The 24503-nt window shown below is 51.4% G+C and overlaps 3 protein-coding genes across 14 annotated transcripts in view; 2 read left to right on the top strand and 1 right to left on the bottom strand.

Moving 5' to 3' along the window:
- Positions 1-9727, top strand: part of MLPH (melanophilin) — a 28847-nt gene extending 19120 nt beyond the window's left edge. For 2 of the 3 annotated variants that reach the window (XM_064718034.1, XM_064718033.1), the window contains 6 exons: positions 5085-5240; positions 5348-5443; positions 5612-5677; positions 5804-5861; positions 7628-7725; positions 8028-9727. In XM_064718034.1, coding sequence (XP_064574104.1) covers positions 5085-5240; positions 5348-5443; positions 5612-5677; positions 5804-5861; positions 7628-7725; positions 8028-8054 — 501 coding nt within the window. In that variant the 3' untranslated portion in view covers positions 8055-9727. Of the gene's footprint in view, positions 1-3041; positions 3219-5084; positions 5241-5347; positions 5444-5611; positions 5678-5803; positions 5862-7627; positions 7726-8027 lie in introns of all 3 variants that reach the window. The other variant, XM_064718032.1, reaches the window with a different exon arrangement.
- A 1653-nt stretch (positions 9728-11380) lies between these two features.
- On the top strand, positions 11381-12715 carry PRLH (prolactin releasing hormone). Of its 2 annotated transcripts, none has more exons than XM_064718971.1 (3): positions 11381-11423; positions 12183-12370; positions 12544-12715. In XM_064718971.1, exons 2-3 carry the CDS (start codon positions 12244-12246, stop codon positions 12681-12683), a joined length of 267 nt encoding a protein of 88 aa, XP_064575041.1. In that variant the 5' UTR covers positions 11381-11423; positions 12183-12243; the 3' UTR covers positions 12684-12715. The 2 variants fall into 2 exon arrangements, with proteins under 2 accessions (XP_064575041.1, XP_064575042.1); XM_064718972.1 differs by having other exon boundaries at positions 12183-12355.
- Positions 12716-13331: 616 nt separating this feature from the next.
- On the bottom strand, positions 13332-20513 carry RAB17 (RAB17, member RAS oncogene family). Of its 9 annotated transcripts, none has more exons than XM_064718162.1 (7): positions 20130-20512; positions 19609-19683; positions 16577-16724; positions 15196-15347; positions 14861-14986; positions 14203-14296; positions 13332-13852 (listed from the first exon to the last, which is right to left on the bottom strand). In XM_064718162.1, the coding sequence occupies exons 3-7, from the start codon at positions 16719-16721 to the stop codon at positions 13746-13748; spliced, it is 624 nt and encodes a 207-aa protein (XP_064574232.1). In that variant the 5' UTR covers positions 16722-16724; positions 19609-19683; positions 20130-20512; the 3' UTR covers positions 13332-13745. The 9 variants fall into 9 exon arrangements, with proteins under 9 accessions (XP_064574232.1, XP_064574231.1, XP_064574235.1 ...); XM_064718161.1 differs by having other exon boundaries at positions 19609-19757; XM_064718165.1 differs by lacking the exon at positions 19609-19683 and having other exon boundaries at positions 20130-20513.
- Positions 20514-24503: the final 3990 nt, after the last annotated feature.

Genomic DNA, 24503 nt, shown 5'->3' on the forward strand with positions numbered 1-24503 from the left:
AGTGGTCCCAGCATCTGGAAGTCACTATGGAGAAGAGCTCTGTGGTGGGAGAAGATCTTGGTGATGATTTAGTTCCTGCAGCCTTTGTCAGGCACCTGCTGCAGCCTGAAATGTCTTTTCCACACCTTGTCAGTGCTCCTGAATCCCTAAATCCCTGACCCCACTCTGCTAGATTTCCAGCTCTGTGCTGCCTCCTGTCCCTGCTCTGTGGTGGGTGACCCGTGGGGACAGGGGGAGAGATCACAGCAGTGTGTCCCCAGTTGTGCATAGGTTCCAAAATAATCCATTAGGGATGAACACATAGTAATTTATGCATCTAAATGCAAATAAATGCACCTGCATGAAGATATTTCAAATCCTCTCAATCCCCAAGAAATTGTTAAATGAGGATTAAATGGATAAGCTTCTGTTCCTGCCTGCCAGGAAAAGGTGGAGCTTGTGCTGACATGGCTTTATAGTTAATGCAGTTCACTTTTGGCAAGCAGATCTTGATTGTTACTTGATTTTGCCTTTTTTTACTGAAGGAGGTGAGTTGTTTGGTCTGCAGCAATAGCAATATTAATATACTTATTAATATTAATTAATATTAATTAATTAATTAAAGCACAGATGGAGAGGTCAGCAGGTTTGCTCATCCTCTCCCTCCTGCCTTGGCTGTGGAAAGGGGATGTGTGAATTTGCTCTAAAATGGTGGTAAAGGAAGGGAACAGGCACCATGCTGCCCCTCTCCTCTCCTGCAAAGCTTGGATTCTGTGGTGACTTTCATGGTGCTATGAAGCCTCCCTTTAGTGTGCATTTGTTCCTCACCACACAAAACCTGGTGGGGTTTGGGCACCACTGGCTGTGCTCTCACTGAGCAGCAGAGCTTCCTCACCCCCAGCATCCTTTACTGCCTCCTTTTTCCTCATCCTCACCCACAGCATCCTTTACTGCCTCCTTTTTCCTGATCCTCACCCACAGCATCCTTTACTGCCTCCCTTTTCCTGATCCTCACCCATAGCATCCTGTACTGCCTCCTTTATCCTGATCCTCATCCACAGCATCCTGTACTGCCTCCCTTTTCCTGATCCTCACCCACAGCATCCTTTACTGCCTCCTTTTTCCTGATCCTCACTCCCAGCATCCTTTACTGCCTCCTTTTTCCTGATCCTCACCCACAGCATCCTTTTCTGCCTCCTTTTTCCTGAGAGCTGCTTTCAGATGCTTGCTGCAGCCAGACTTAACTTCTGCCAGACTGAGCAATCTGCATCATCTTAATAACCATTTCTAATTAAGTGCAGATAAGTGGTAACTCACCAAGCCAAGGTTTCTGTGTTTGAAACCTCTGTTTTTGTGTTTGAAACCCTGAACTGTTGGTTTGGTATCAGTGTAAGATTCTGGTTTCTTCTTATCAAATGAAGCCTGGATCCTCCAGATTTTTTACTTTTATGCCCCCAGGCCCTGCTCTGAAGCAGGGAGGAGTATTGAGGTAGAAATGCCTGCAGTAGCTGGATCAGCCTTGGTTAAATGTTGCCAGCATGGATGATGTTTAGCACCAATTTTCCTTATACTTGCAGCAAATCCAGGTTTGGATTTTGTGTGATTCTGAGGGATTTTTGACAGGAGGTTCCTCCAGCCAAGAGGAAATATTCTGACTGGGGGAGCACTGTGATGGAAGCACAAGAACCTAATGGAAAATGTGGAAAAAACTCTGCTGTACCGTGAAGGCACCATAAAATGATAAAAATATCATCTGCACTGAGTTAGCTGGTTCTCTGCAGGACAGCTTGCCCGGAAATACATGCAGTTGTCAACACAACCAGCACATATGTCACCCCCATCTCCTTGGTTTCTAGGGAATTATCAGCTAGGAGAGACCTGATGAGTTTCTTAGGGCATTTTTACCCGTGTTTAGCACCTCATCAAGCCGAGGGGCAGCACTTAGAGGCAGTTATTGCCATCAGTGCTCCTTGGGGTGGGAAGAGAGGACATAATTAGCCCCGAGTTCTGTCATTGTGGCAATACAATCATTTTATGGGGTCAGGCTGATTTTGTTCCTTTGCCACCAACTCGAGGAGTTGTTTGCATCCCCGCTCAGGCCCGCTGAGGTGTAAAGCAATATGCTGCAATTAGATCTCAACTGCTGGCTAACCCAGTGGCCCTCAGGTGCTTCCAGGGAGAGAAACATCCCTCCCTAAGCTCTTCTCCAAGTATTGGAGGTGACCTCTTTTGTCTCATCAGAAAGCATGGGCTGAAATCAAAGCTCTGCTGGTGGAGAGTCCTTCATGAGCCCCTCAATCACCACTCCTCCCTCTTCCCACAGCTCCTGGAGCTCTGGTGCCCCTCTCCCCCCTGGCTTGTGCTGTTTTATGCACCACATCAACATAATGTTGTGAAAAATGCCAATCACTTGTTTTCTAAAATTTTAAAAGTTTAATAGTAATGAAATGGTTATAAAAATAGTGATACAATTAGAGTAATAATAATTTGGACGATTTGGATTAGGATAATATGAGACAATAGAAACAAAGAGTTACAGACAGTCCAGGTACCTTTTTCTGGGCAGCACAAGTCCAGAAAAGGACCCACATTAACAGAGGATTAACCCTTAAAAGCAACAGCCTGTTGCATATTCATACCCCTCATACATGATGCATAAATTCCATTTAAACACAGGATTCTGTCTGGTCAGTGTCAACTTCTTCCTCTGAATCCTGAGAGCGCCTTCGAAGTGGGAAGAAGTTCATTTCTTCTGATAATGGAGCAATTAATTCTTTTTCTCTAAAAGATTCAGGTGTTCTGATGCTGCTATCTCTCTGCAAGTCCTTTCTTTACAAAAAAAAAAGTATCCTACACAGCATAGTTTCTATTTTAACATTTTTTTTTATAACCTAAAACTATATTTAACAACACTACTTAAGAGAATTAATACAGCATCACTTTCTAACACAACACATATCATATTCATTTGAATAGTTGCAAAAAGCCAATCCTAAAATACACATTTTTCACAACATCCATATTTTTCCCCCCCCTCCCTCCCTGTGCTTTGGCTCTGGCAGAGGTCGTCGGCTCAGGCTTTGAGTGAGATCACGGCCAAAGTGCTGAGAGCCATAAACGCCACGGAGGAGGCGGTGTGGGAGTCGGTGCACGGACACAGCCAGGGCTGGGCCCTCCCTGCAGGGCACCTGCCAGCTGGGAGAGAGGTGGCCGGAGTGTACCAGGAGCTGGAGGAAAATGTAAGGCTCCCCAGAGGTTTTGGGCAGAGGAGGGGTGGTGTGGTGGTGTTCACAGGGGGCCCAAGACCAGGGAAGAGAGAAGGATCTGACTCCATGTTTCAGAAGGCTGATTTATTATTTTATGATATATATTGTGTTAAAACCACACTAAAAGAATAGAAGAAAGGGTTTCATCAGAAGGCTAGCAAGAAATAGAAAAGAATGATAACAAAGGCTTGTGACTGACTGAGACAGTCTGAGCCAGCTGGGCTGTGATTGGCCATTAATTAAAAACAACCACATGAGACCAATCACAGACTCACCTGTTGCATTCCACAGCAGCAGACAATCACTGTTTACATTTTGTTCCTGAGGCCTCTCAGCTTCTCAGGAGAAAAGAAATCCTAAGGAAAGGATTTTTCATAAAACATGTCTGTGACAGGGTGGGAACGCAAAGGAATCACCCACCCCGGAATTCCTTGTTAGGGGGTAGGTCAGCTCTGAAAGGATGGTCAGCTCTGAAAGGATGGTCAGCAGAGAGATTAAAAAGTCTGGACTTATGGTACAGCAGCAAAAGAAGGTGCTCTGTCTTGTGGCTTTCCCTTTCTTGGTTCCTGGTCCCCACCCTGCTGTAGCATGGCTTTGCTGGATCTCAGCAGTCCCTGCTCCAGCAAAACTCGTGCCCCATTCCCTCATTCCCTTCAGCTCCTCTCCAGCAGTGTGTGTGTTCCATCAAGGCGTTCATGAAAGCTGCTTTCAGGTGGTTGCTGCATCACCCCTCTCTTCACTAAGGCTGCCTGTACCTGGGGCAGGTGACAAGTCCACAGCCAGAGCCCAATCCCCCTGCAAGGTTTGTATGACCCTGGAGCACTGACAGCTTCTTTAGCCACCATAAACCCATAGGAATTTGTTCCCTGTGGAAATGTTGTGCACCCACAGTGCCCCATACCAAGCTCCAAAGAAACAGCTCAGAGAAGGGCTGGATCTCCATCTGGGTAGTTGGGTTTTGCTGTAGGGAATGCCCTGCAATGGGGAGCAGGGTTTTGGGACACACTCTGTGGCTCATCTCTCAATCCCTGTGGCTCAGGTTGGGTGGTGCATGGCCTTAGAGTTTGCACTGGGAGCCCTGGGAGTGTGGTGCTGTGATTTGGGTGGGTGGGCTCTGCAGCTCAGTGTATGCAGAGGGAGCTTTGCACAATGCCCAGCCCAGGGAAAGCTGAGAGGGCTGGAGGAGCAGAAATTGCCATGGCAGTGCTGAGATCCTGGAATCAGTCAGCAGAACATCTGATCATCTGATGGGAGTGCATAGGGATGTGTTAATGCTTCCTGAGCTGCCTGGCTTGGACCTGTGTCCTTGGAGTAACCTGGGAGGAGACAAGTGGCAGTAAAAGCAGAGGTTTTATTGGGATAGAACCAGAGGTTTTATTGGGATAGATCCTTTTAGCCTTCTTCTCTAGGCAGCAAAGGCTGCCCTGCTCTGACCCTGCTCCCAGCAACACAGACTGAGCAGGTTGGGAGAGTCAGTTTTTCTCCTCCTCACAGGACACAGCAGCCTGAGCTGGTTTGCAGCTGGTACCTGCTTTCCTTCTGAGCACACAGCACAAAGTGCTGGCTGCTGCTTCTCCAGCAGGTCACTGAGATTTGGTCCTTCCTGAGCCTCTCACCACTTCACACTGTTGGTAATTGCTCTCCAAAAGCCCAGGGAAGGGATAAAATGAGAAGGAAAGCCGTGTCAGAGCTGACTGGCACTGTCTGTGCTGCAAAGCAGCAAGGCGGTCAAAAAAGAGTGGCAGGAGCTGCTGCATCCAGGGCTGCAGCCACTGCAGGAGAGGAGAGCTCCAAGAAGGTTAATTCTTCAGTGCAATTTTTCCTTTTGCTGCATTTCAGGTGTACCTGGCTGCTGGAAAGACCTACCAGCTTGAGAAGACCCTGAAGGAGCTTGAGGAGGGGGCTCAGCACAGCGGCACCACTGACTCGGAGCTGTCGGAGCTGGAGGACAAAGTGGCCTCAGCAGCTGCCCAGGTGCAGCAGGCAGAGAGTGAGGTGAGGGCCTGACCCTGGCAGATGCTCTGCCCAGCCAGAGAGGGCAGACAGAGCCACTGATGGCTCCTCCAACCACCACCTGTGTGCCTTTTCTCCTCCTCCTACAGATATCGGATATCGAATCCCGAATCGCGGCCCTGTCCGCCGCAGGGCTGACAGTGAAGTCTGTGGAGAAGGCAAAGAAGGCAAAGTCGAGTGTGCTGGTGAGCATGGAGGGGGGTGGCTGTGATGTACCTGCTCCCCAGGGTGCTGGGAAGGGCTGTGTAGCTCGCTGAGCCATCCCCAGCCCTCCCCGTGCTGCCTGGTGCTCTGAGGTGTCTGCCTCCTCCTCCTGCAGCCCCAGAGACACCTCTGCCTCCCTCTGTCCACAGGCTGCCTGTCTCCATTCTCCTGCTCCTGCCAGCAGCAGCCCTGGGGAGTCTCTGGATGACATTAAAGTGAGTGTGTGTCAGTCACAGGCTGTGGCACAGCCAGGGGGCTGCCATCAGAGAGAGCAGTGGCCTCATGGAGACCCCTGCCCTCCCAGCCCTTGCCCACAGCAGGCTGCTCTCCTTCTCTTGCAGGCAATGCCCGGGCTGCAGAGGTTCAGGAGGAAGTTCAACAGCCCCCTGGAAATCACCAGTAAGGAGCAGGGCCCTGCCCCTGGGAGATGGGGACTCTCTGGGGCTGGGCTGGGCTTTGGGGGTGCTGCTCCCTCTTTCTCCTCCTCTGCATCCTCCCTGTGCTGTGTGCCTGCAGTGGAGTCCCCTTCCCTGTGCTCATGGGCAGTGAGGGCAGAGCAGAGGTCAGGCTGAGGTGGCTGAGTGCTCCAAGAACCAGGAATTGTCTGCAGCCACCCCATGGTCCAGGGAGACACCACAGTGCCTTCATCCCCTGGGCTGCTGGGTCTCAAAGCCTCTCCTCAGCCCATCCCCTCTTCTGACAGCAATTCCTCCCTTGCTTGGCCACCTTGGGGAAGGAATCCTTCCCTGGATGGTGTGCCCCACCCCTGGCAGTGCTCCAGGCCAGGCTGGATGGGGCTTGGAGCAACCTGGGACAGTGGAAGGTGTCCCTGCCCATGGCAGGGGGTGGAACAAGAGGGGATTTCAAGTTCCTCTCAACCCAAACCATTCCATGACTCTGTGAATCTTGGCCCTGCTGCCCACCTGACTCAGCCTGGGGCCAAGAATCCCTCCAGGGCCCAGCTCTGGACAAAGAGCAGCTTGGGAGAGCTTCAGAGTGGATGGTGACCTGAAACTTGGCCCAGCTGCTGGTGTGGTGGGGGGACAGTCACTGGAAATGCTTCATTCTGATCAACATCAGCGAGACCCATTAGGAAATTACTTTTCTATTTCTCTCTTATCTCTCCTCACAAGCTTAAAGGCAGAAAGAGTGGCTCTCCTTCCAGATACCGGGAGATGAAGGGAGTGAAGGGGGGAAGGATCATTTATTGCAGAGGCAGAGCAGCATTTCCCCCATTCACACAGACAATTATCAGTGCTGTTCCCAGTGCTGGCTGGTGGAAAGGTCCCTTGTCCTCATCCTCCTCAGGAATCGTCTGCTCTCCTTCCTGCAAAGGGCAGGCAGGTAAAGGTCCAGCTGGTGGAAGAGGAGATGAATGAACAGGCCAAGAGAGTCTCAAGAGATGAAGAGGAGAGGAGATGAATGAACAGGGCAAGAGAGTCTCAAGAGATGAAGAGGAGAGGAGATGAATGAACAGGGCAAGAGAGTCTCAAGGCTGGGGCAGGGAGAGCTGAGAGCCTTTCCCAGGCTGGGGTTTTGTTGCACCACCAGAGCAGAGTGTGGGAAGGCTGGCCCAGCTCACACAGAGCTCTGGAGTGTGATGGTGCTCACAGGGGTCCGAGGATGAGGGAAGAGATGAGGATCTGACTCCATGTTTCATTATGCTTGATTTATTATTTTATGATATATATTACATTAAAACTATACTAAAAGAATAGAAGAAAAGGTTTCATCAGAAGGCTAGCTAAGAATAGAATAGCAAAGAATGATAATAAAGGTTTGTGGCTTGGACTCTGAATCCAAGCCAGCTGGGCTGTGATTGGCCATTACTGACAAACATCTAACATAGACTAATCACAGATCCACCTGTTGCATTCCACAGCAGCAGATAAACAATGCTTACATTTTGTTCTTGAAGCTTCTCAGGAGAAAAAATCCTGAAGAAAGGATTTTTCATACAAGATGTCTGCAACACTAGAGAGCTGAGCAGCAGCAGCTCTGTCTCCTCCTTACCAAAGCGCTCCCATCCCAGAGAGAGGAGTGCTGGGATGAACCCAAACCCGCAGCCAGTGGGGGATTGGTGAATCCCAAGTGACTTGGTGGTGGCTGAAAGCTCTGGTGGGGTGGGTGAGGAGCTGCTGGCCACCTCTCCCCTGTCCCTGCAGGTTTTGACGACTCCTTTGACCGCAACTCCGCGTACCGCGGCTCACTGACGCAGCGGAACCCCAACGGCAAGAACAGGAGGGTGGAGCGGCTCTTCGCGGTACGGACCAGCCCAGGGCAGGGCTGCTGGCCTGGATTCCCCTGGCAGTGTCCTCCCCCAGGTTCTCCTGGAGCTGATGGAGCCCTCAGCTCCCTCCCTGCTGCCTGATGAGGGCAGGAACGCCCGGGCACCATCCCTGAGCTCAGGGGTGTCACAGCCCCAGAGAGGATGAACATCAATGAATTCCCTGCATGGTCCATGGGGTGGGATGGGGACTCCTCACTCCTAGAAAGGGACAAGGGGATGCTGGGCTGGCTCAGGGTGGCGTGGACACTGAGGTTTCTCCTTCTTGTGCCCCGCAGAAGCCTGTGATGACCCACCTGTCCTGAGGAGAGGGCACCTCCCTGCTGCTGCGTTTCAGTGAGGATACGAGACCTCAGCAAAGCCAAGCCTCTCACAGCCTTCCCTGCAACTCTTCCTCCTCCTTCTCCTGAGCCCCTCTCTCCCTGAAACCCTGGACAGAAAGGAAGCCAGAGGCCATGGGAGGAGGAGCAGAGCACTGGGGTGCAGACACGTGGCCAAGGGTTCTTGTGGGAGGATGCTGAAATGGGACCTTGGGTTGGGGCAGCTCTTTGGTGCTGGGGCAGCCAAGGGAACCAGAGAGGTGCAGAGCAGGAGTGACCTCCTTGGGGGCAGCTGGGTGTCAGTGTGACATTCGGGACAGGGACAGGGCAGGGACACAGCCCTCCCTTGGCAGAAGCTGTCAGTGCTTGTCCCTGCTCTCTCCAGGCTGCTGAGAACAGGGACAGGAGCTGATAGTGAGCATGGAATGCCCTTGAGGTACCTCAGGTAGAAGAGGGATTCAGGTACCCCAGGTAGCAGAGGGATCCAGGCATCCCAGTGCTGGGATTCGCACACTGATGCTGATCCCATTCCCTGCCATGTCCTTTGTTTCCCTGCCCTGAGCAGCAAAGCAGGATGAGAGCAGTGCTGGTCCCCTCCCAGTGAGCTTTTTGCTCTTTGCCCCAAGCCATGCAAACACCCAGGGATGGCATTGTGGGGCCTCTTGGGGCCACCCCATCCTTGGGCAGGGCTGTGCTGCCCTTTGGGGGCTGCAGCAGCCCTGGGCCCTTGGTGTCAGCCTCCCCCAGCTCCCCCAGGACGTTTGTTTGCCTCCAATATTCAGCTCTGCACTGATCCCAGTGGATCAGTACCAGCCCCATTCCCATGAGCAGAGCAGCAGGATGGGCAGAGGTTGCTTTCCCTTGCAGGTCACTTTGGAAGAGGTTTTTTTGTTCTGTCCCTGTCCTGTACAGCCCCCACTCTCCTCCTTCCCTCCCTCCCCAGTGGGCAAAGTGGGGAGGATCACTCTCAGCTGGAGCAGGGACGTCAGACCAATGCTGAGCTTCCCCTCCATGGCCACCCAGGCTGGATCATTTTAGGCAATTCCTGAGCATCTGAGCTAAAACCACTTTAATTAGGAGCAGTAGGGTGAGTTCTTATGCAAGTAACACATTTGTTTGGCTTTGCTAACAGTAGAGGCTGCTAACTGCCTAGGAATTGCTCCTGTGGTCATCCCAGAGAGTATTGCAAGTCCACAGTCTGAGCTCCCCAGCTGGAAACAAATCCAGTTTCTTAATTTAAAATGAAATCCTTGTGGCCTGAAGCTCAACAGGGTAAGTGCAAACCCTCTGCTGTGGCAGAAGCTCCCAGGCACTGCAGCTTCACTGCATCCAGCCTGGGCTCTGCTGGGATGGCAGCTCCTGGGCTGGGAAAAAGGAGCTCCACCAAAGGGTTTGCACCCACCCTTGTGGCCTCAGGGCTCAGCCCTCACCCCAGCCCATCTCCTGCTTGTCTGGTTCCAGCCCTGGCTCCAGTCCTTCTACACCTGACCCTGTGCAGGGATCCCCACAGGGAACCTCAGCAGTGCCCACCAAGGCAGCGCTCAGTAGCCACTCACCTTGTTCTTTGCTGGTTTCCTGACCCGTTTGCCTGTGTAGAGATGATAATAAACGTTCACTAAATCATGCAATAAAGCCAATTCTGTGTCCAGAACCACCCACCCATCTCCCAGTGTCTGTGTTTTCAGCCCACTCCAGCGAAGGCTCCCTTCCCTTCCCTTGGAACCCCAGAATGGCTGGGCTTGGAAGGGACCTCAAAACCCATCTCACACCCCCTGCCAAGGCCAGGGGTGCCTTCCAGGTTGTTCCAAGCTCTGTCCAGCCTGGCCTTGGACAATTCCAGGGATCCAGGGGCAGTCACAATTTTCTGAGGGCCTCCCCACCCTCATAGGGAAGAATTCCTTCCCTATATCCCATCCATCCCTGCCCTCTGGCAGTGGGAGCCATTCCCTGTGTCCTGTCCCTCCATCCCTTATACCAAATCCCTCTCCAGCTCTCCTGAAGCCCCTTTTAGGCACAGGAAAAGGGCTCTAAGGTCTCCCCAGAGCTTTCTCTCCTCCAGGTGAGCACCCCCAGCTCTCCCAGCCCTCAGAGCATCTCCATGGCCTCTTCTGGAGTTGCTCCAGCAGCTCCAACAATTTCTTTACCCATCCTGTTGCACTCTTTGCTTCAAGGCTGGCCAGGTGGAGCAGGCAGGAGCTGAACCAGCAGCACTGAAGCCAAGGGTGGGCCTGAAAATGTGCACTGGGTGGGCAAAGGGGACACCCAGGCTGGTGCTGAGGAGGAGCTGGCTTTCAAATAAAGGCTCCAACTTGCATGGAAACCCTGAGCAGCTGAAGCCACAAGAACCACAAGCCCACAGCATGAAGGGGCTGCTTTAAACTAGTATTAAAGCTTTAAACCTGTATTAAAGCTTTAAACCTGTATTAAATATCAGCAGCCCTGGGGTGGAGAGAGGCCTGCAGAGCCCAGGGTGGGGATTGCCCTGGCTGGAGCCCAGGCTGGGGCAGGTTCCACTCTCTGCAGCCCTGTCCCTGCTCTGCTGCACATCCGTGGCAGTGCCCTGTGTGCCAGCTGTGCCCAGCACGGACCGTGCTCAGGCAGGGGAGCTGGCACTGCCCCATTTGGAGCTCTGCCCCAGGGCAAAGCCACCCCACAAGGGTGAGATGACAGAGCCCTTTCCCTGCTGGTGACAGTGCCTGCACAGTCCTGCCAGCACAGAGATGTCCCTGTTTTGGGATGTCCCATTCTGTCTGCTTGGACAGACCCTCACGCTGGCTCCTCCAGCATCACATCCAGCAGCATAAACATCAGAAATCTTTAAAATCCGTTTAAAGTGGGAGTGGGGGGCAGGGAAGGTGGGGACTTGGGGAACAAGCCCGTTCCTGCCAGCGCCTTCCCCTGGTGTCTGTATTTAGTGTTCTACTTTCCCTAAAGAAAAATTTTTGGGGGGATGGAGGGGAAGGGGTGGTGGTACCGGTGTGAATCCCGCGGTGGAATTGCACTGTTCCCTCCAGCGTTCAGGGCAGCAGCATACACCGACCACGGCAGAAGAAAACTTCCCCTTGTCCCGAATAACCCCGCGTGGAGGTAGGGCATTAATTAACAAATCCCCAATGCACCTCCCTGAGCCAGCTCCAGCTAAAACGCTGCTCCCTCCTGACTCACCGACATGCCTGTGCTGATTCGATGAGAGGGGAGAGCGGCGAGGGAGGGGAGATGCCCCGGCTCGGGGTTCGCCTCTGACATCAGCAGCAGCCCGGCCATAAAAGCAGCGAGCGGGAGGACCCCGGCTCAGAGCGCCGGCCCCGGCTCAGAGGCACGGAGCGGACACCTCTGCTCGCCCTCGCCGCCCCGGTAAGTGCGATCGGCAGCGACGCTTTCCTCCTTCCCTCTGCCTGCCGTGATGCTCTCGGTGATTGCCGAGCCTGCTTTGCCTCTCCGTGTGTCTGTCTGCTTTGCCTCTCCGTCTGTCCAGCCGGCTGGCGGGGATGGGGAGGTTCACAAGTTGGTGGTTGCAGCACATCTGAGCTCCACGGAGCGCTGAGAACTTTTCCTTGCAAAAGTGGCTGGAAATGGAGCAGCCCCGCCGTGTCCTGCCTCGCCCGGCTCCTCCTCTTGGCTGCCCTGCCCTGCTCCCTGGTTTGGGCGGCTGCAGAGACCCAGCCCCTCGCCCAGCCCGCCCTGCTCAGCGCCTCGGTGCCCTGAAGGGTGGCACAGGGTGTTTGTCCCCAGGCTGTCACTGCAGCAGCCGCGGGTAGGGCTGGGTGCCAAGGGGGCAGAGGTGGTCTCCATCCATCCATCCATCCATCCGTCCGTCCGTCCGTCCGTCCGTCCATCCATCATCCATGGCTCTGCAGCCACAGCTGGATTTTGGTGCTGGTCCCCATCCCTTGGGCTCTGGGCTCTCACAGCTTTAGTCCCTGAGAAGATCAGGCCTGACTTAAGGCACCAGGCTAGGACCAAATCCTATTTCCATGACCACGAGGTTTGTGCAGCTCATGTTTGGTGGTGATATTTTCCCCAGAGCTCCAGCAAAACCCCTGGATTTGTTCTGCTGCTGTCCCACCAAGCCCTTTGCCGCTGATCCTCAGCCACATCCCTTCTCTCCTGCAGTGACATCGGAGCCTTCAGCAGGGCTCAGGAGCCTCCACAGCCAGGTCACAGCGTGCTGGGGATGAGGCTGGGGATGAAGCTGGGCGCCGCCTGCCTCCTGTGGCTGCTGCTGCTCTGCCTGAGCCTGCCCGCCACGCACGGCCGCGTCCTGGAGCGCTCCGTGGAGATCAGGAGTAAGGAGAACATGAGTAAGGGACCCATCCCACCACCCCCCTGCTCAGCTCCATTTGGGGGGTGAGGAGCTGCTGCCACTGTATACTCCTCATCCCCCTTCCCTGCTGCTCCCATCCCCTTCAATGGTGGGCGCAAGGCCCCTTCCCCACCACCCAGCCCCCTGAGGGTCTCTCGGCTTTCCCCGCAGCCCCGGACATCGATCCCTCGTGGTACACGGGCCGCGGGATCCGGCCCGTGGGGCGCTTCGGGCGGCGGCGGGCGCTGGGCGGGCCCGGGGCTGCTCTGCGGGGCTGCGCTGCTCCTGCCCGGCTGGAGCCGAGCCCCTGAGCCCGGCTGGCAATAAAATCCCTGCTCGCTCAGCCCCGTGTGCCAGCCTCTCTGTTCCTAACCTCACCCCCACATCTGCATGGGTGCCGTGGGTTCCTGCCCACCCTGGCGGTGTGACAGCTTTTCCCTCTCATGGTTATCCCTGAACATCCCAAGAAACACCCCAAAAATAATCACAGAGGCTCCCCTTTGCCAGGGGTAGTTCCTGAGCGTGCCAGCTCCCAGGGGTGACCCTGACACCTTCATTTCCATGAGTTGGGGACAGAAACAGCCACCCCATTTCTGTGGGGTCAGAAACTCCTAGGGGTGAAGCGATGCTCTGTCCACCCCACTGCCGTGCCCCAAAACCTCAGGGATCACTGCCCTGCAGGCAGGGTGGGTGCTGCTGCCTCTGCAGAGGGCACAGGTGGGTTTTGCTCCTCTTCCAGCCAAGGGGAGCTCCCACAGCGTAAATGCAAGGCACAGTGACACCACACGTTGGGTTTGGCCCCATTCTGGCTCAGTGATTGCCCCCAAAGATGGGCTGTGAGCCCTGCAATGGGGTGGGTGGGGTGAGGAAAGCACTGGCCCTGGTCCCTGCCACCCCCAGGCTTCCTGTGCTTCCCTACAGGCTGACCTGCAGGACGGGAGGGGAAAGAAATACACACCTTTAGGGCAAAATTCTCTTTATTTGCAGCCTGGGTGTAAAACCACCGGGATCTTTGCTTTGGGGAATTAAACCCTCCCTTTCCAGAGGGAAGGGGAGATGGAGGAGGTGACAGCCAGGGGTGGGGGGATGGCATCAGTCAGGGTTGGTGGCAGTGCTCCTGGCAGGTTGTGCTTTAATCTGGAAATGGGAGATTGGTGGAGGAAACCCCTGTGCTTTATCTCCCGGCTAAGAATGGAGCTAAAGGGTTGAAGAAACCCCTTGTAGCAGGCCAGGGTGGGCTCTGGGTGGGATTTCAGAGGGAGGGTGGCCAGGCTGAGCTGTTCCTGCAGCTCTGAGCCCCTCTCTGAGCTGTCCCAGAGCTCTGAGCTCTGTCTGTGCCCCTTTGGAGGTGGGCTGGGTGCAGTGTCACATCCTCAGCTCCTGCAGCACCTTGTCCCGCTCATCCTCAGGTCCACGGTGGGGCTCCCACGTGGGGATGGCCTGGGTGCTTTCTCTTTCTCCCTCCTCAGGAGCTCTTGCACTAGGAGGAAACAAGGCAAAAAGGGAGCTCCCTTTTCCCCTCTTTTCTCCTGCCAGAGGTTGGGATGCCACGGCCACCCCGTGTCCCACCCCAGGGCACCATCCTGCAGCAACAGCTGAGCTGGGCACACCATTGCCCTCCCAGACTGGATACCAATGCAAAATAACCTTGTGGTGCTGGGAGAAGGCCTGAAAACCCTCCCTGACACTGGGATACCTCGGGATGGATGTGTCCATCCTTCTGCCTTAAGGGCTGGCTGGCTGGGAGGAAGATCTCAGTGACAACGAAGGGGCTGAGCCTTTCAGGGTTCACCTGCCTCTGCTCCCACCCAGAGCCAACCCACAACTCACCTACAGCCATGAAGACATCGTTCACCTGGTGGTTGGATTTTGCAGATGTCTCCATGAACAGGAGGCCTTTTGTCCGTGCAAAGTCTTCCCCCTCCTAAGAGAAACGAGCAGAGTTATTCCCCTGCCCCCTCTGGGTCAGTTTTGTGGTGGATTTCATTGCCAGGCACTTCAGAGGTGTCTGAAAACCTCTTAAATGCTTGGATTTTCCCTGGAAATTTTCCCTGGATGTGTCCCAGTGTTTTCTGTGAGAGGTGGTGAGGGAACCCCAGGCACTCACTGTGGTGTTCCCAGGGGTCTCAGGACGAGGGAAGAGATGAGAATGTTGACTCCATGTTTCAGAAGGATGATTTATTATTTTATGATATATATTATATTAAAACTATACTAAAAGAATAGAAGAAAGGATTTCATCAGAAGGCTAGCTAAGAATACAAAAAGAATTATAACAAAGGGTTGTGACTGAGACAGTCCAGACAGCTGGACTGTGATTGGCCATTAATTAGAAACAACCACATGAGACCAATCACAGATGCACCTGTTGCATTCCACAGCAGCAGATAATCATTGTTTACATTTCATTTCTGAGGCCTCTCAGCTTCTCAGGAGAAAAAAATCCCAAAGAAAACATTTTCCATAAAATGTGTCTGTGACAACTCACCTCAGTGGTGACCTCTCTCTCAGCAGCAAGGTCTGTCTTGTTGCCCACCAGAGCAACCACGATTTCGTCAGGCAGGAATTTCTTCTCCAGCTCCTCCAGCCACAGCTTTGCTCTGCTGAATGTTTCCTGGAGAGATGGAGACAGAACCCCCCCAGAGATCAGGTTTTGATTTAATCCCTTTGTCTCACACCAAACCAGCGAGGGTGGGGATGTTCTGATTGCCCCTCTCAAGGAAACACGTCACCAGCCCTCAAACACATTGAGGGATAAATCACCCTTGGATGGGATTCATGGCACTAGAAACCATGGTGGCATGGTCCTGCCAGGGGCCTTACCTTGTTGGCAATGTCATAAACGATGAGGGCAGCATGGGCATCCCTGTAGTAGAGGTGACAGACACTCTGGTACTTCTCCTGGCCCGCCGTGTCCCAGATCTCAAACTTGACAGTGGCCTCGTCCAGCTCCAGGATCTGTGTGAAGAAGGAGCCTGCAGGCAAGATCCAGGGTGAGTGTTCACTTGGAACAGGAGCAGGGAGCTCAGATCCCCTTTCCTGAGGACAAACCCATCCTGAAGGTCATTAATGATGCTATAACACACAGAATCCACTTCTTGTGGCCATGGCACCAGGCTGAGGTGGCCCTTCCTGGCAGCAGATTTGGGTGGATGACCCCAGGTTTGATGTTGGGTAACTCTGAGCTTTGCAGAATGCCCCCAGACAGAGACAGCTCCACCTCACTGGTGGGTCAGAGCTGTGAATGGGAATATCCATGGAAAGGGCTCCCACTGGAGGGGAGCCTCCATCCTTTCCCTCAGAGAGCAGATGGCTGGTCCAGGAGAAGAAGCTCCACTTTGCTCCACCAGCTGGAGGTGGGATCACAGCCTCTGTACCTGCTGAAGGCAAAACCCAGGTGCATCTCATAAAATGAATTTCTATAAAGTCTAGGTGCTGCAGGAATTGAAACCAGGTGATCTTTATTCCAAACCTTTCTAAGAGACCCTCCTGGGGCGCCTGAATAGCTGGGAAGGCAGCACAGCATGCAGAGAGCAGATGGGCTGCACAGTTTACTCATAATTCTGCTGCTCACCTGCCTCTGAAAAGCAGCACAAAGCCAGAGCTGTGTGATGTGGATGTGGCTTTGCTTGGGTGGCCTGGAAATGCAGAGACGTGAAGGGGTAGCGTAGCCATGATATTTTCTGAAAAATCCCTTTAACAGGATTTTTTTTCTCCTGAGAAGCTGAGAGGCCTCAGGACCAAAATGTAAACATTGATTATCTGCTGCTGTGGAATGCAACAGGTGAGTCTGTGATTGGTCTCATGTGGTTGTTTGTAATTAATGGCCAATCACAGTCAGCTGGCTCGGACTCTCTGGTCAGTCACAAGATTTTATCATTCCATTCCTTTCCTTGCTGGCCTTCTGATGAAATCTTTTCTTCTATTCTTTCAGTATAGTTTTGGTATATAATTTTATTTTAATATAATATATATCAAAAAATAATAAATCAGCCTTCTGAAGTGTGGAGTCAAGATTCTCATCTCTCCCCTCATCCTGGGACCCCTCTAAACACCGTGAGGATCTGGCTTTTGGGTGAACCTGCACCAAAGTGGGTCTGTGCCAGTGCAGGATGGAGCAAGGAGCTCTCCTGCATCCCACCCCTCTGCAGGGAAGCACACCAGGCTTGGTGTCTTGTCCGGAGTCATGGAGCCCCTCACTCACATCCCACGGTGGGCAGCAGCTCCCTGAAGTCGTTCCTCACGTATCTGTAGGCCAGGCTGGACTTGCCCACGGACATGCTGCCCAGCAGCACCACCTTGTACATGTGGGAGACATGGGGCCCCTCCGGTGTCACTGGCTGTGCCATGTCCTGCAAGGAAACCAGCTCTGCTCAAGGAGCGATCCCAGGATCGGCTCGGCCTCCTGCAGCAGCTCCTGACCGGAAATTCTGAAATAGGCTGGAATAAAATCAAAATCGTTAATAACACCGCAAGATGCACATTTAATGCATCAAAGCATGTCAGCTACGACCAGAAGGTGGAGACGTTTAGGAGGAAACCTGATGCCAGAGGCCTCCTTGGATGTAGGCAAGTAGATTGGTGCATCTCCTTTAGGAAAGAGCTGGAGGAATTTCCCAGCAGAGGGAAACTCTTCTGGCTGTGCGCTGCTCTCCAGGACACCTCCTTCCCCGGACTCCTTAGGCTGATATCCCACATTTATTATCCCGGCTAGGAGTTCCATCAGGAGAGCCTCAGGAGTGAGCAGCCCTGCGCACAAAGCGGGTGGCAAAAGCTGAAGACCCCCAGAACCAGCCAAGCCCCTGGAGTGCCACCCCCATGCCACCCCAGAGTGTGACACACCGCCCTGCCGTGCCCAGGGACGGCAGGAAACACGGACCCAGCAACGGGGATGGCCTCAAACCTGACTGAAGAGAGCTGCTGCAGAGCCTCGGTCGGTGGGAGCCCTCCCGGGTGACACGGGTGTCCCCTGCTCCCAGCCCTGGGCCAGGGAGGTGCCACTGCCGGGTGGGAAGTGCCCGAGCAGGGCAGCAAAGCACACTTTGCCCTGCTCTGCCCTGGTTCCTCCTCACAGAGCTCCTCCTCCACAAACACTCAGCCCATGTGGACGCTTATAAAGGACAGAGGGAAGTGCACGGGGTGCTGGGCTGAGCTCTGCTGGAGTGGGGAGCATTCCCTCCACGTGGAATAAAACCCCGGTGGGGCAGACAGCAGGGATCTGCAAGATTTGTGACGAAGAATTGGTGCAATTTTTACCTGGGCTTCTGGGATTTGGCTGTGGAAGCAAGAAGGACCTTTTCAAAGACACCAGTGGAGTTCCTGCAGTTCCCTTCCTGCAGCTCCCTGAAGCTTCTGCAACTCCCTCCCTGCAGCTCCTGCAATTCTCTGCTCCCTGCAATTCCCTTCCTGCAGTTCCTACAGTTCTCTGCTCCCTGCAATTCCCTCCCTGCAGCTCCTGCAATTCTCTGCTCCCTGCAGCTCCCTGCAATCCCCTTCCCGCAGTTCCTACAGTTCTCTGCTCTCTGCAATTCCTTTCCTGCAGCTCCTGCAGTTCCCTCCCTGCAGTTCCTGCAATTCCCTTCCTACAGCTCCCTGCAGTTCCCTGCTCCCTGCAATTCCCTCTCTGCTCCCTGCAGTTCCCTCCCCTGACAAAAGCCCCTTGTTCCTGCGAGCTGCTCATCCCACGTGCCTCCTTTATTTTTCCTGTCCTCCCCCTGCAATCTGGCAGGCTCCAGACCTTTGATTCTTCATTAAGGCTTGTCATTAAGAGCGTTCCCTTGGCTGAACCCAGGTCTGGGTCTTTAGATCCAAGCAGTTTTTCTGCTGGGTGAGACAGGCTTTAATCCCCTCAAAAAACACAAGCAACATCATCTCCCCCAGCTCATGCAGCCCTGTGATGAAGAGCAGGATTTTAGGTTGTGCAGAACAGCTAGTTAGTCATATTTTTCAAGCAGGAAGAAGATAAGCCCTGTGGCACAGCATGATTGTGCTCCTTAAGGTATTGATTACATACATTGGCCTCTCTGGAGGCTGGAAACAAGACTGCCATCCATTCTGGGCAGTTATTGTCAGTAATTAGCCATAAAACTCTCTAAGGAAACAGGAAGCTGCTTGAAAACTACCCAAGGCTGTCTGTATTAAACACAGTTTCTCATCATTTCCCTCTGCTGCTCTCTGTTCACCCTTAGAAAGGTGGGTTGATGCTGGAACAAAACCCACCTGAGATTTATTGCACTGAGTTTTGCCAAAGCTCGCTTGAAACAATTTTTTCCCCCGTGTTAGGAGGCAGAGGGTGAGGCTCCCTTCCCACCTGAAGGAAGCAAAACAAGTGGCTTTGTTCTGATTCGATGGAAAACAGGATTTAGGGGGAAATGGTGGGGGCTTTGGGCTCTTTTTTTGTTGGAAAAGCAGAATACAGAGTAAAACCCTGCATTTCCTGGATGAGGGACTGTGGGGAAAGCATCCAGATATCTAAAATCATCAATTTGGGGAGCAGCAGCTGAGGTGGTGCAGGTCCCCTCCTTGTGCCAAGAGGCCACACTGAGGGGCAGGGAAAACTCCACCTGCTCAGATCCAGTTTCTCTTCAATCAGCTGTAAAAACCCTGCTGGGGGATTTAGTCTTCAGGTACAGCTTAATATTTTGTGGCAGCTGTGTTTGGCAGCAAGTATTAGGGTTAGGATTGCTTGATCCTACACTTGTCATGAAGGTGAGTTCCCAAACAGCCACAACACCAATAATTTCTCACTTCCTAGCAGAGGATTGAACATTGCTGCACCCAGGAAATTGTGTTCAGCATCTTTCACCTGGGCTGGAGGGATCCTGGTGTATTTGTTGTCAGGGGATAAGCCTTTTATTTCCAAAGGAAAGCAGTAATAGAAGAAAAGTCAGGCATGCCTTTGGGGATGGAGTCCCTGAGAAGTCTTATTTAAAATCCTGTTTAGCTCCCTGGGAAATCAGTGTTGTTCAAGTGTAATGATGTCTAACTCTGGTATAAGCTTTTCTAGGTACCAGACATCATTAAAGCCATTTTCTGAGTTTCTGCAAAGGGGTGCAAGGGTGAACCAGAACAAAAGTTACTAAGCACCTCAGAAAAATTACAGGACTTCAACACTTAACTGTGTAAGTCTGCAGTGTTTAACCCTGCAGGTTTTGGACACAGTATTTCAGGTTCTTTCAGATTTAGATACTTAACCTTTCCCCCTCAACACATACAAGATAGTGGTCATGCACCTACCTCCCCAGTTAAGTTGCAGCATCCAGCTCAAAGCTCTCCTCTGCTTTTGGGATCCTCCTCCCACCTGCTTAAGCTCTGGCTTAAATAAGAGAGTGGCCACTCAGAAAATTCACTTAAGCCAGGGCTACCAGGGGAGACAGCAATCCCAACTGCAAAGACACCATGTGTAAATATTAGATTTCCAAAGACACAATGTGTAAATATTAGATTTATACAGCGCTGATCTCCCAGAAGCAGCAGCTCCCCTCAGAGTGAAGGGGAAGGGAACGAGGATCATTAACCACGAAGGGAAGCAAAGCTGCAATAAACGGGACTGCCCAGAGACCCAGCAGCTCTGGGAGGATGGGGGTAGCACACAGAGCTTCCCAAAACCTCTCCTCCTGGGCAGGAGTCACTGCGGACCGTGCCGGGGCTGCGCCGAGAGGATGGGAGGGTTCCTTTCCCATCCTGGGAAAGGCACCTTGGAGAGGGTGGGTGATTCCCTGCCCGGCGGGGAACTCCCGAGCGGAGGATGCCTTTACCTTGCCGAAGGCTCGCTGTGCCCGCTCCGTGTGCCAGGGTGACAAACATGCGTGTGTCGCAGCCCCTCCGTGCCGGGAGCGGCCAAAAGCGAAAGCGCCGGCCCCGGCAAGGTGCCAAAGGTGAGAGAGGCAGCGCGGAGCAGTGAACCTTAGACCCGACACCGGGGCTAAGCTCTGGCAGCCAGGCGAGACGGCGACAGGCTGCTGTCACCGGGGCCATACCCCGTCCTTCCAACCGCCCTTCCCACGCTGGGGTGGATGGGCGGACAGACAGACAGACAGACGAACGGATGAACGGGTGGGTGCGGCTTTCCCCATGTCTCGGGGTCCAAGAGTGTCACCGTGATCTTTTCTGGAAAATCCTCTCTGCCCAGGATGTTCTCCTGGGAAGCTGAGAAGATTCAGCTTCTCCTGTGTTTGCTGCTCCGGAATGTGGTCCGGAGATTGTTTATCCAAACGTGTGAATTGTTCTTACTTAATGGCCAATCATCATCAGCTGTGTTGGACTCTGAGGAGTCAGTCACGAGTTTTTATCACCATTCCTGTTAAGCCTTCTGATGTATCCTTTCTCTTTCTTTAGTAGAGTTTTAGTATAGCATAATATAATATAATATAATATAATATAATATAATATAATATAATATAATATAATATAATATAATATAATATAATATAATATCTGCCTTCTGAGAACATGGAGTCAAATTCTCAATTCCTCATTCTTTCCTAGCCTTCTGTCTGTATCCTTTCTCTTTCTTTAGTATAGTTTTAGTACAGCATAATATAATATCATATAACATATAAATATAACATAGCATAATAATAAATCAGCCTTCTGAGAACATGTTGTCAAATTCTCAATTCCTTATTCTTTTCTAGCCTTCTGTCTGTATCCTTTCTCTTTCTTTAGTATAGTTTTAGTATAGAGTAATATAATATAATATAAGTCTTCTGAGAACATGGAGTCAAATTCTCAATTCCTCATTCTTTTCTAGCCTTCTGCCTGTATCCTTTCTCTTTCTTTAGCATAGTTTTAGTAATATGATATGACACGACACTACACAACATAATATAATATAATGTAATGTAATATAATATAATAATATAAGCCCGATGAGAACATGGAGTCAAATTCTCAATTCCTCATTGTTTTCTAGCCCTCTGTCTGTATTCTTTCTTTATAGTTTAGTATAGTTTTAGTATAGCATTCTTAAATATAATAAAATAATAAATCAGCCTTCTAAGAACATGTAGTGAAATTTTCAATTCCTCATTCTTTTCTAGCCTTCTGTCTGTATCCTTTCTCTTTCTTTAGAATAGTTTTAGTATAGCATTCTTTAATATAATAAAATAATAAATCAACCTTCTGAGAACTTGGAGTTAAATTATCAATTCCTCATTCTTTTCGAGCCTTCTGTCTGTATTCTTTCTCTATAGTTTAGTATCATTTTAGTATATCATTTTTTTAATATAATGTTGTATCATAAAATAATAAATCAGCCTTCTGAGAACATGGAGTCGGATTCTCATCTCTCACCTCATCCTGGGGATGAGTTTTTATCATCATTCTTTTCTAGCTTTCTGTCTGTATCCTTTCTCTTTCTTTAGTATAGTTTTAGTAATATGATAAGATATGACACGGCACGACATAATATAATATAATATAATATAATATAATAATAAATCAGCCTTCTGAGAACACGGAGTTGGATTCTCACCTCTCACCTCGTCCTGGGGACCTCACAAACATCACACAAGAGCATCCCAGCTGCCAAGGAGATGGGGGTAAAACCCCCCAAGGTTTGAGGATCAGGGAGGGCAGGGTGTGGCAGGAGTCATGGCACACACAGGATCTGTGCTCTTTGGTTTTTATAACATGGCAATTTCTGCTGCTGAACATTAGACCTGGCTTTGGTCTTGTGCCAGGGGCAGGCTCAGATATCCCAGGCTTGGGATTGCAAAGGGGATGTGTTTTGTGGGAGAAGATGTGCCCACTTGTCTGGCAAAATTCTTCAGCTGATGATAATTCTGTGTTTCTGTCACTCCTCTTGTCATAGTCAGTGTCTTTCCTCCAAGTAAGAGATCTGGAAGTGAAACAGGCTTAACAAAATCTAGTCCTAATAGTTATAGGGAACAGGGTGAAAAGCAGAAGTCCTGCAAGAAAGCTTAAAAACAATATCACCCTAGTTTTGAAATTAAAAATGTGTCTTGTGACTTCCAAGGCTTCAGCACTTCAGTTCAATTCCTTCCCATTTCAGTGATGAAAAGCCATGGACAGTTTACATTCCCAGGTCCTTCCCATCAGCTCTGCAGGGGCTAGAGCTGGATTTGGGGATCCTTTGAACACTACTTCTATGAATATATATAGTTTTTCCAGTCCAGAAGCAGTTTAATGTGCTCCCAAAAGTTTAATGGGAGTTTAACATGCACCCGTTTCTTATAACTTGTTTCCCAAAGGAGCTGACTTAAAGCCTTTTTATTCCTTTTTTTTTTTTTTTTTTTTTTTTTTTTTTTTTTTTTTTTTCCTTAGGGCTTTGGATTAGTCAGTCCTCTGTGACCCTGGTACAGCAAGGGGGTAGGAAGGTGTTTCAGGATTTTGGAAGGGCTGAGTGTGGATACCTTGGGCTGGGGAATCTTTGCCCACAGCAATGATTTTACCCACTGGTTTGCACCTACAGGCTCTGGTAGAATCATGCACCTAAACTCAACATCTAATTTTTAGTATTAAAAAAAGGCTGGGAGGCTTTGAAGCCTTATGAAAGGATGGCTTTGTCAGGGCTAAGAGAAGCTTCGTTCCCAGTTTGTGCCGCTCTGTTATTTTCATTCCTGCCCTGCCCCAGCCGGTGTCACATCTCAGAGGCCTCTGTGAAGGGCTTTTACAAGAGAAGGTGGTGGGGAGAGGTGCCCAAACAAAGTGCTGGTGCAAATGCCCCCGAGGCCTGCAGAGCCCGGGGCAGTGTGTCCTTTGTGAGAAATGGGACAGCCTGCCCTGGAAGGCTCCTCTGCTGAGCCAGACCCCACTAGAGGGCACAGCTCCTCCACCTTTGGAGACAGCGAGGATGCTGCTGCTGCTGCTGCCCAGCCTCATTTCTGGCCCGGACAGACAGACAGACAGACAGACACCAGCCCATGAGAGACAGATCGAGCTCTCTGCCAGAAGTGTGGATGGACAGCCAAGCTTCTCTTGCTCTTCGTTCTCCAAATAATCGGAAAAGGAACATCTCTGATAAGCACTGTTGCAGTGCCAGGGAGCCAATTTTTTTCTGATGTACCTCTGCCTGCTTCTTCTGAGGGAAAATATGCAGGATGCTGAGGATCAGAGCCCTTCAGTGGTGAGTGGTTTGCAAATAGACACTGTGGCTGCATGGGTAGGGCACCTGGAGCATCCTGCACAAACCTAGGGATGCACCCTGCTGTGCTTGTGCAGTGAGAAGTTCCTCACTTGAAATAAACTTTACTGGGAATGGGTTGTTTCTCTGAGGTTTAGGGACTGCATTTCACTTTACAGCCATCTGATGTAGTTGTGTCATGAGAATTTGATGGATGAGTCTGGCCACGGGAGTGGTGTGGATCAAATACACCTTGTAGACCTTCCCCATTGCTCCACCTCAGCCTTTTTATTTGATTTTTAACTGTGAAGGAAAGGCTGACACGTCAGTGGTGCACAAGAATTCCAGAGGAGGTTAAAAAACAAAACTTCTAGGGTAAGCACTCAAGAATAATTCCAATAATCTTGTATTTCTGGCTCTGCCTGCTGCATAACTTTGAGCAGGATGCCTCTCCTTCCTCCTTTATCTGAGTTAAAGGACAAGGCACAAGCACACAGATCTTTGTGGGTCAGTTTAGAAGCTCCTGGAGGGTTCTTTGTCAGTGGTTGTGCAGCACCTGGCTCTCCCTGACTGTGAGGAAGCATGGATGTGGGCACTGTAAATCCTCCCTTGCTGAAGGAGGAGTGGTTCTGTGGGGAAGGCAGCAGAGTCTGGCAACAAAGGCACAGCCCTGAGCTGAACACAGAGACGGAAAACTCAGCTTTGCCCCTTGTTTGCTGTCTGCCTGTGGGAAGAGTTCTTTTTTCTCCTCTGACTTGGTTCTCCCCCTCTCCTTGGGCTCATCCATATGAATTCCATGCGGTCCCTGTGCAGGCAACCCAGCTCAGGAGGTCTCATCACTATCAAAGCTCCCATGCTGTGGAGGTGAGGCTTGGACTTTGTACTGCTCTGAAATTATGCTCGTCTTCAGCATTTTTGGTCCTCTGAGGCCCCTGAATGCCACAGAATTGTTCCTGATGGGTCAGTTTGTGTCTGAAACACTCTCATTTCTTAATTTTTCAAGAACAAGCACCTGAAACCATGGTCAGCAAAATAAATTCAGAAT

Source organism: Zonotrichia leucophrys, chromosome 7 (genome assembly GCF_028769735.1).
Source record: "Zonotrichia leucophrys gambelii isolate GWCS_2022_RI chromosome 7, RI_Zleu_2.0, whole genome shotgun sequence".
NCBI classification, from domain to species: domain Eukaryota; kingdom Metazoa; phylum Chordata; class Aves; order Passeriformes; family Passerellidae; genus Zonotrichia; species Zonotrichia leucophrys.

Excerpts from the sequence above, each read along its gene's own strand:
- PRLH (XM_064718971.1), top strand. The coding sequence starts at position 12,244 with ATGAGGCTGGGGATGAAGCTGGGCGCCGCCTGCCTCCTGTGGCTGCTG. Across the intron at positions 12,371-12,543 it reads CAGGAGTAAGGAGAACATGA|CCCCGGACATCGATCCCTCG; the intron begins GTAAGGGACCCA and ends CTTTCCCCGCAG.
- RAB17 (XM_064718160.1), bottom strand. The coding sequence starts at position 15,630 with ATGGATATTCCCATTCACAGCTCTGACCCACCAGTGAGGTGGAGCTGT. Across the intron at positions 14,297-14,860 it reads AGAGAGAGGTCACCACTGAG|GAGGGGGAAGACTTTGCACG; the intron begins GTGAGTTGTCAC and ends CGTTTCTCTTAG. Across the intron at positions 13,853-14,202 it reads CGATGTCTTCATGGCTGTAG|TGCAAGAGCTCCTGAGGAGG; the intron begins GTGAGTTGTGGG and ends GTTTCCTCCTAG.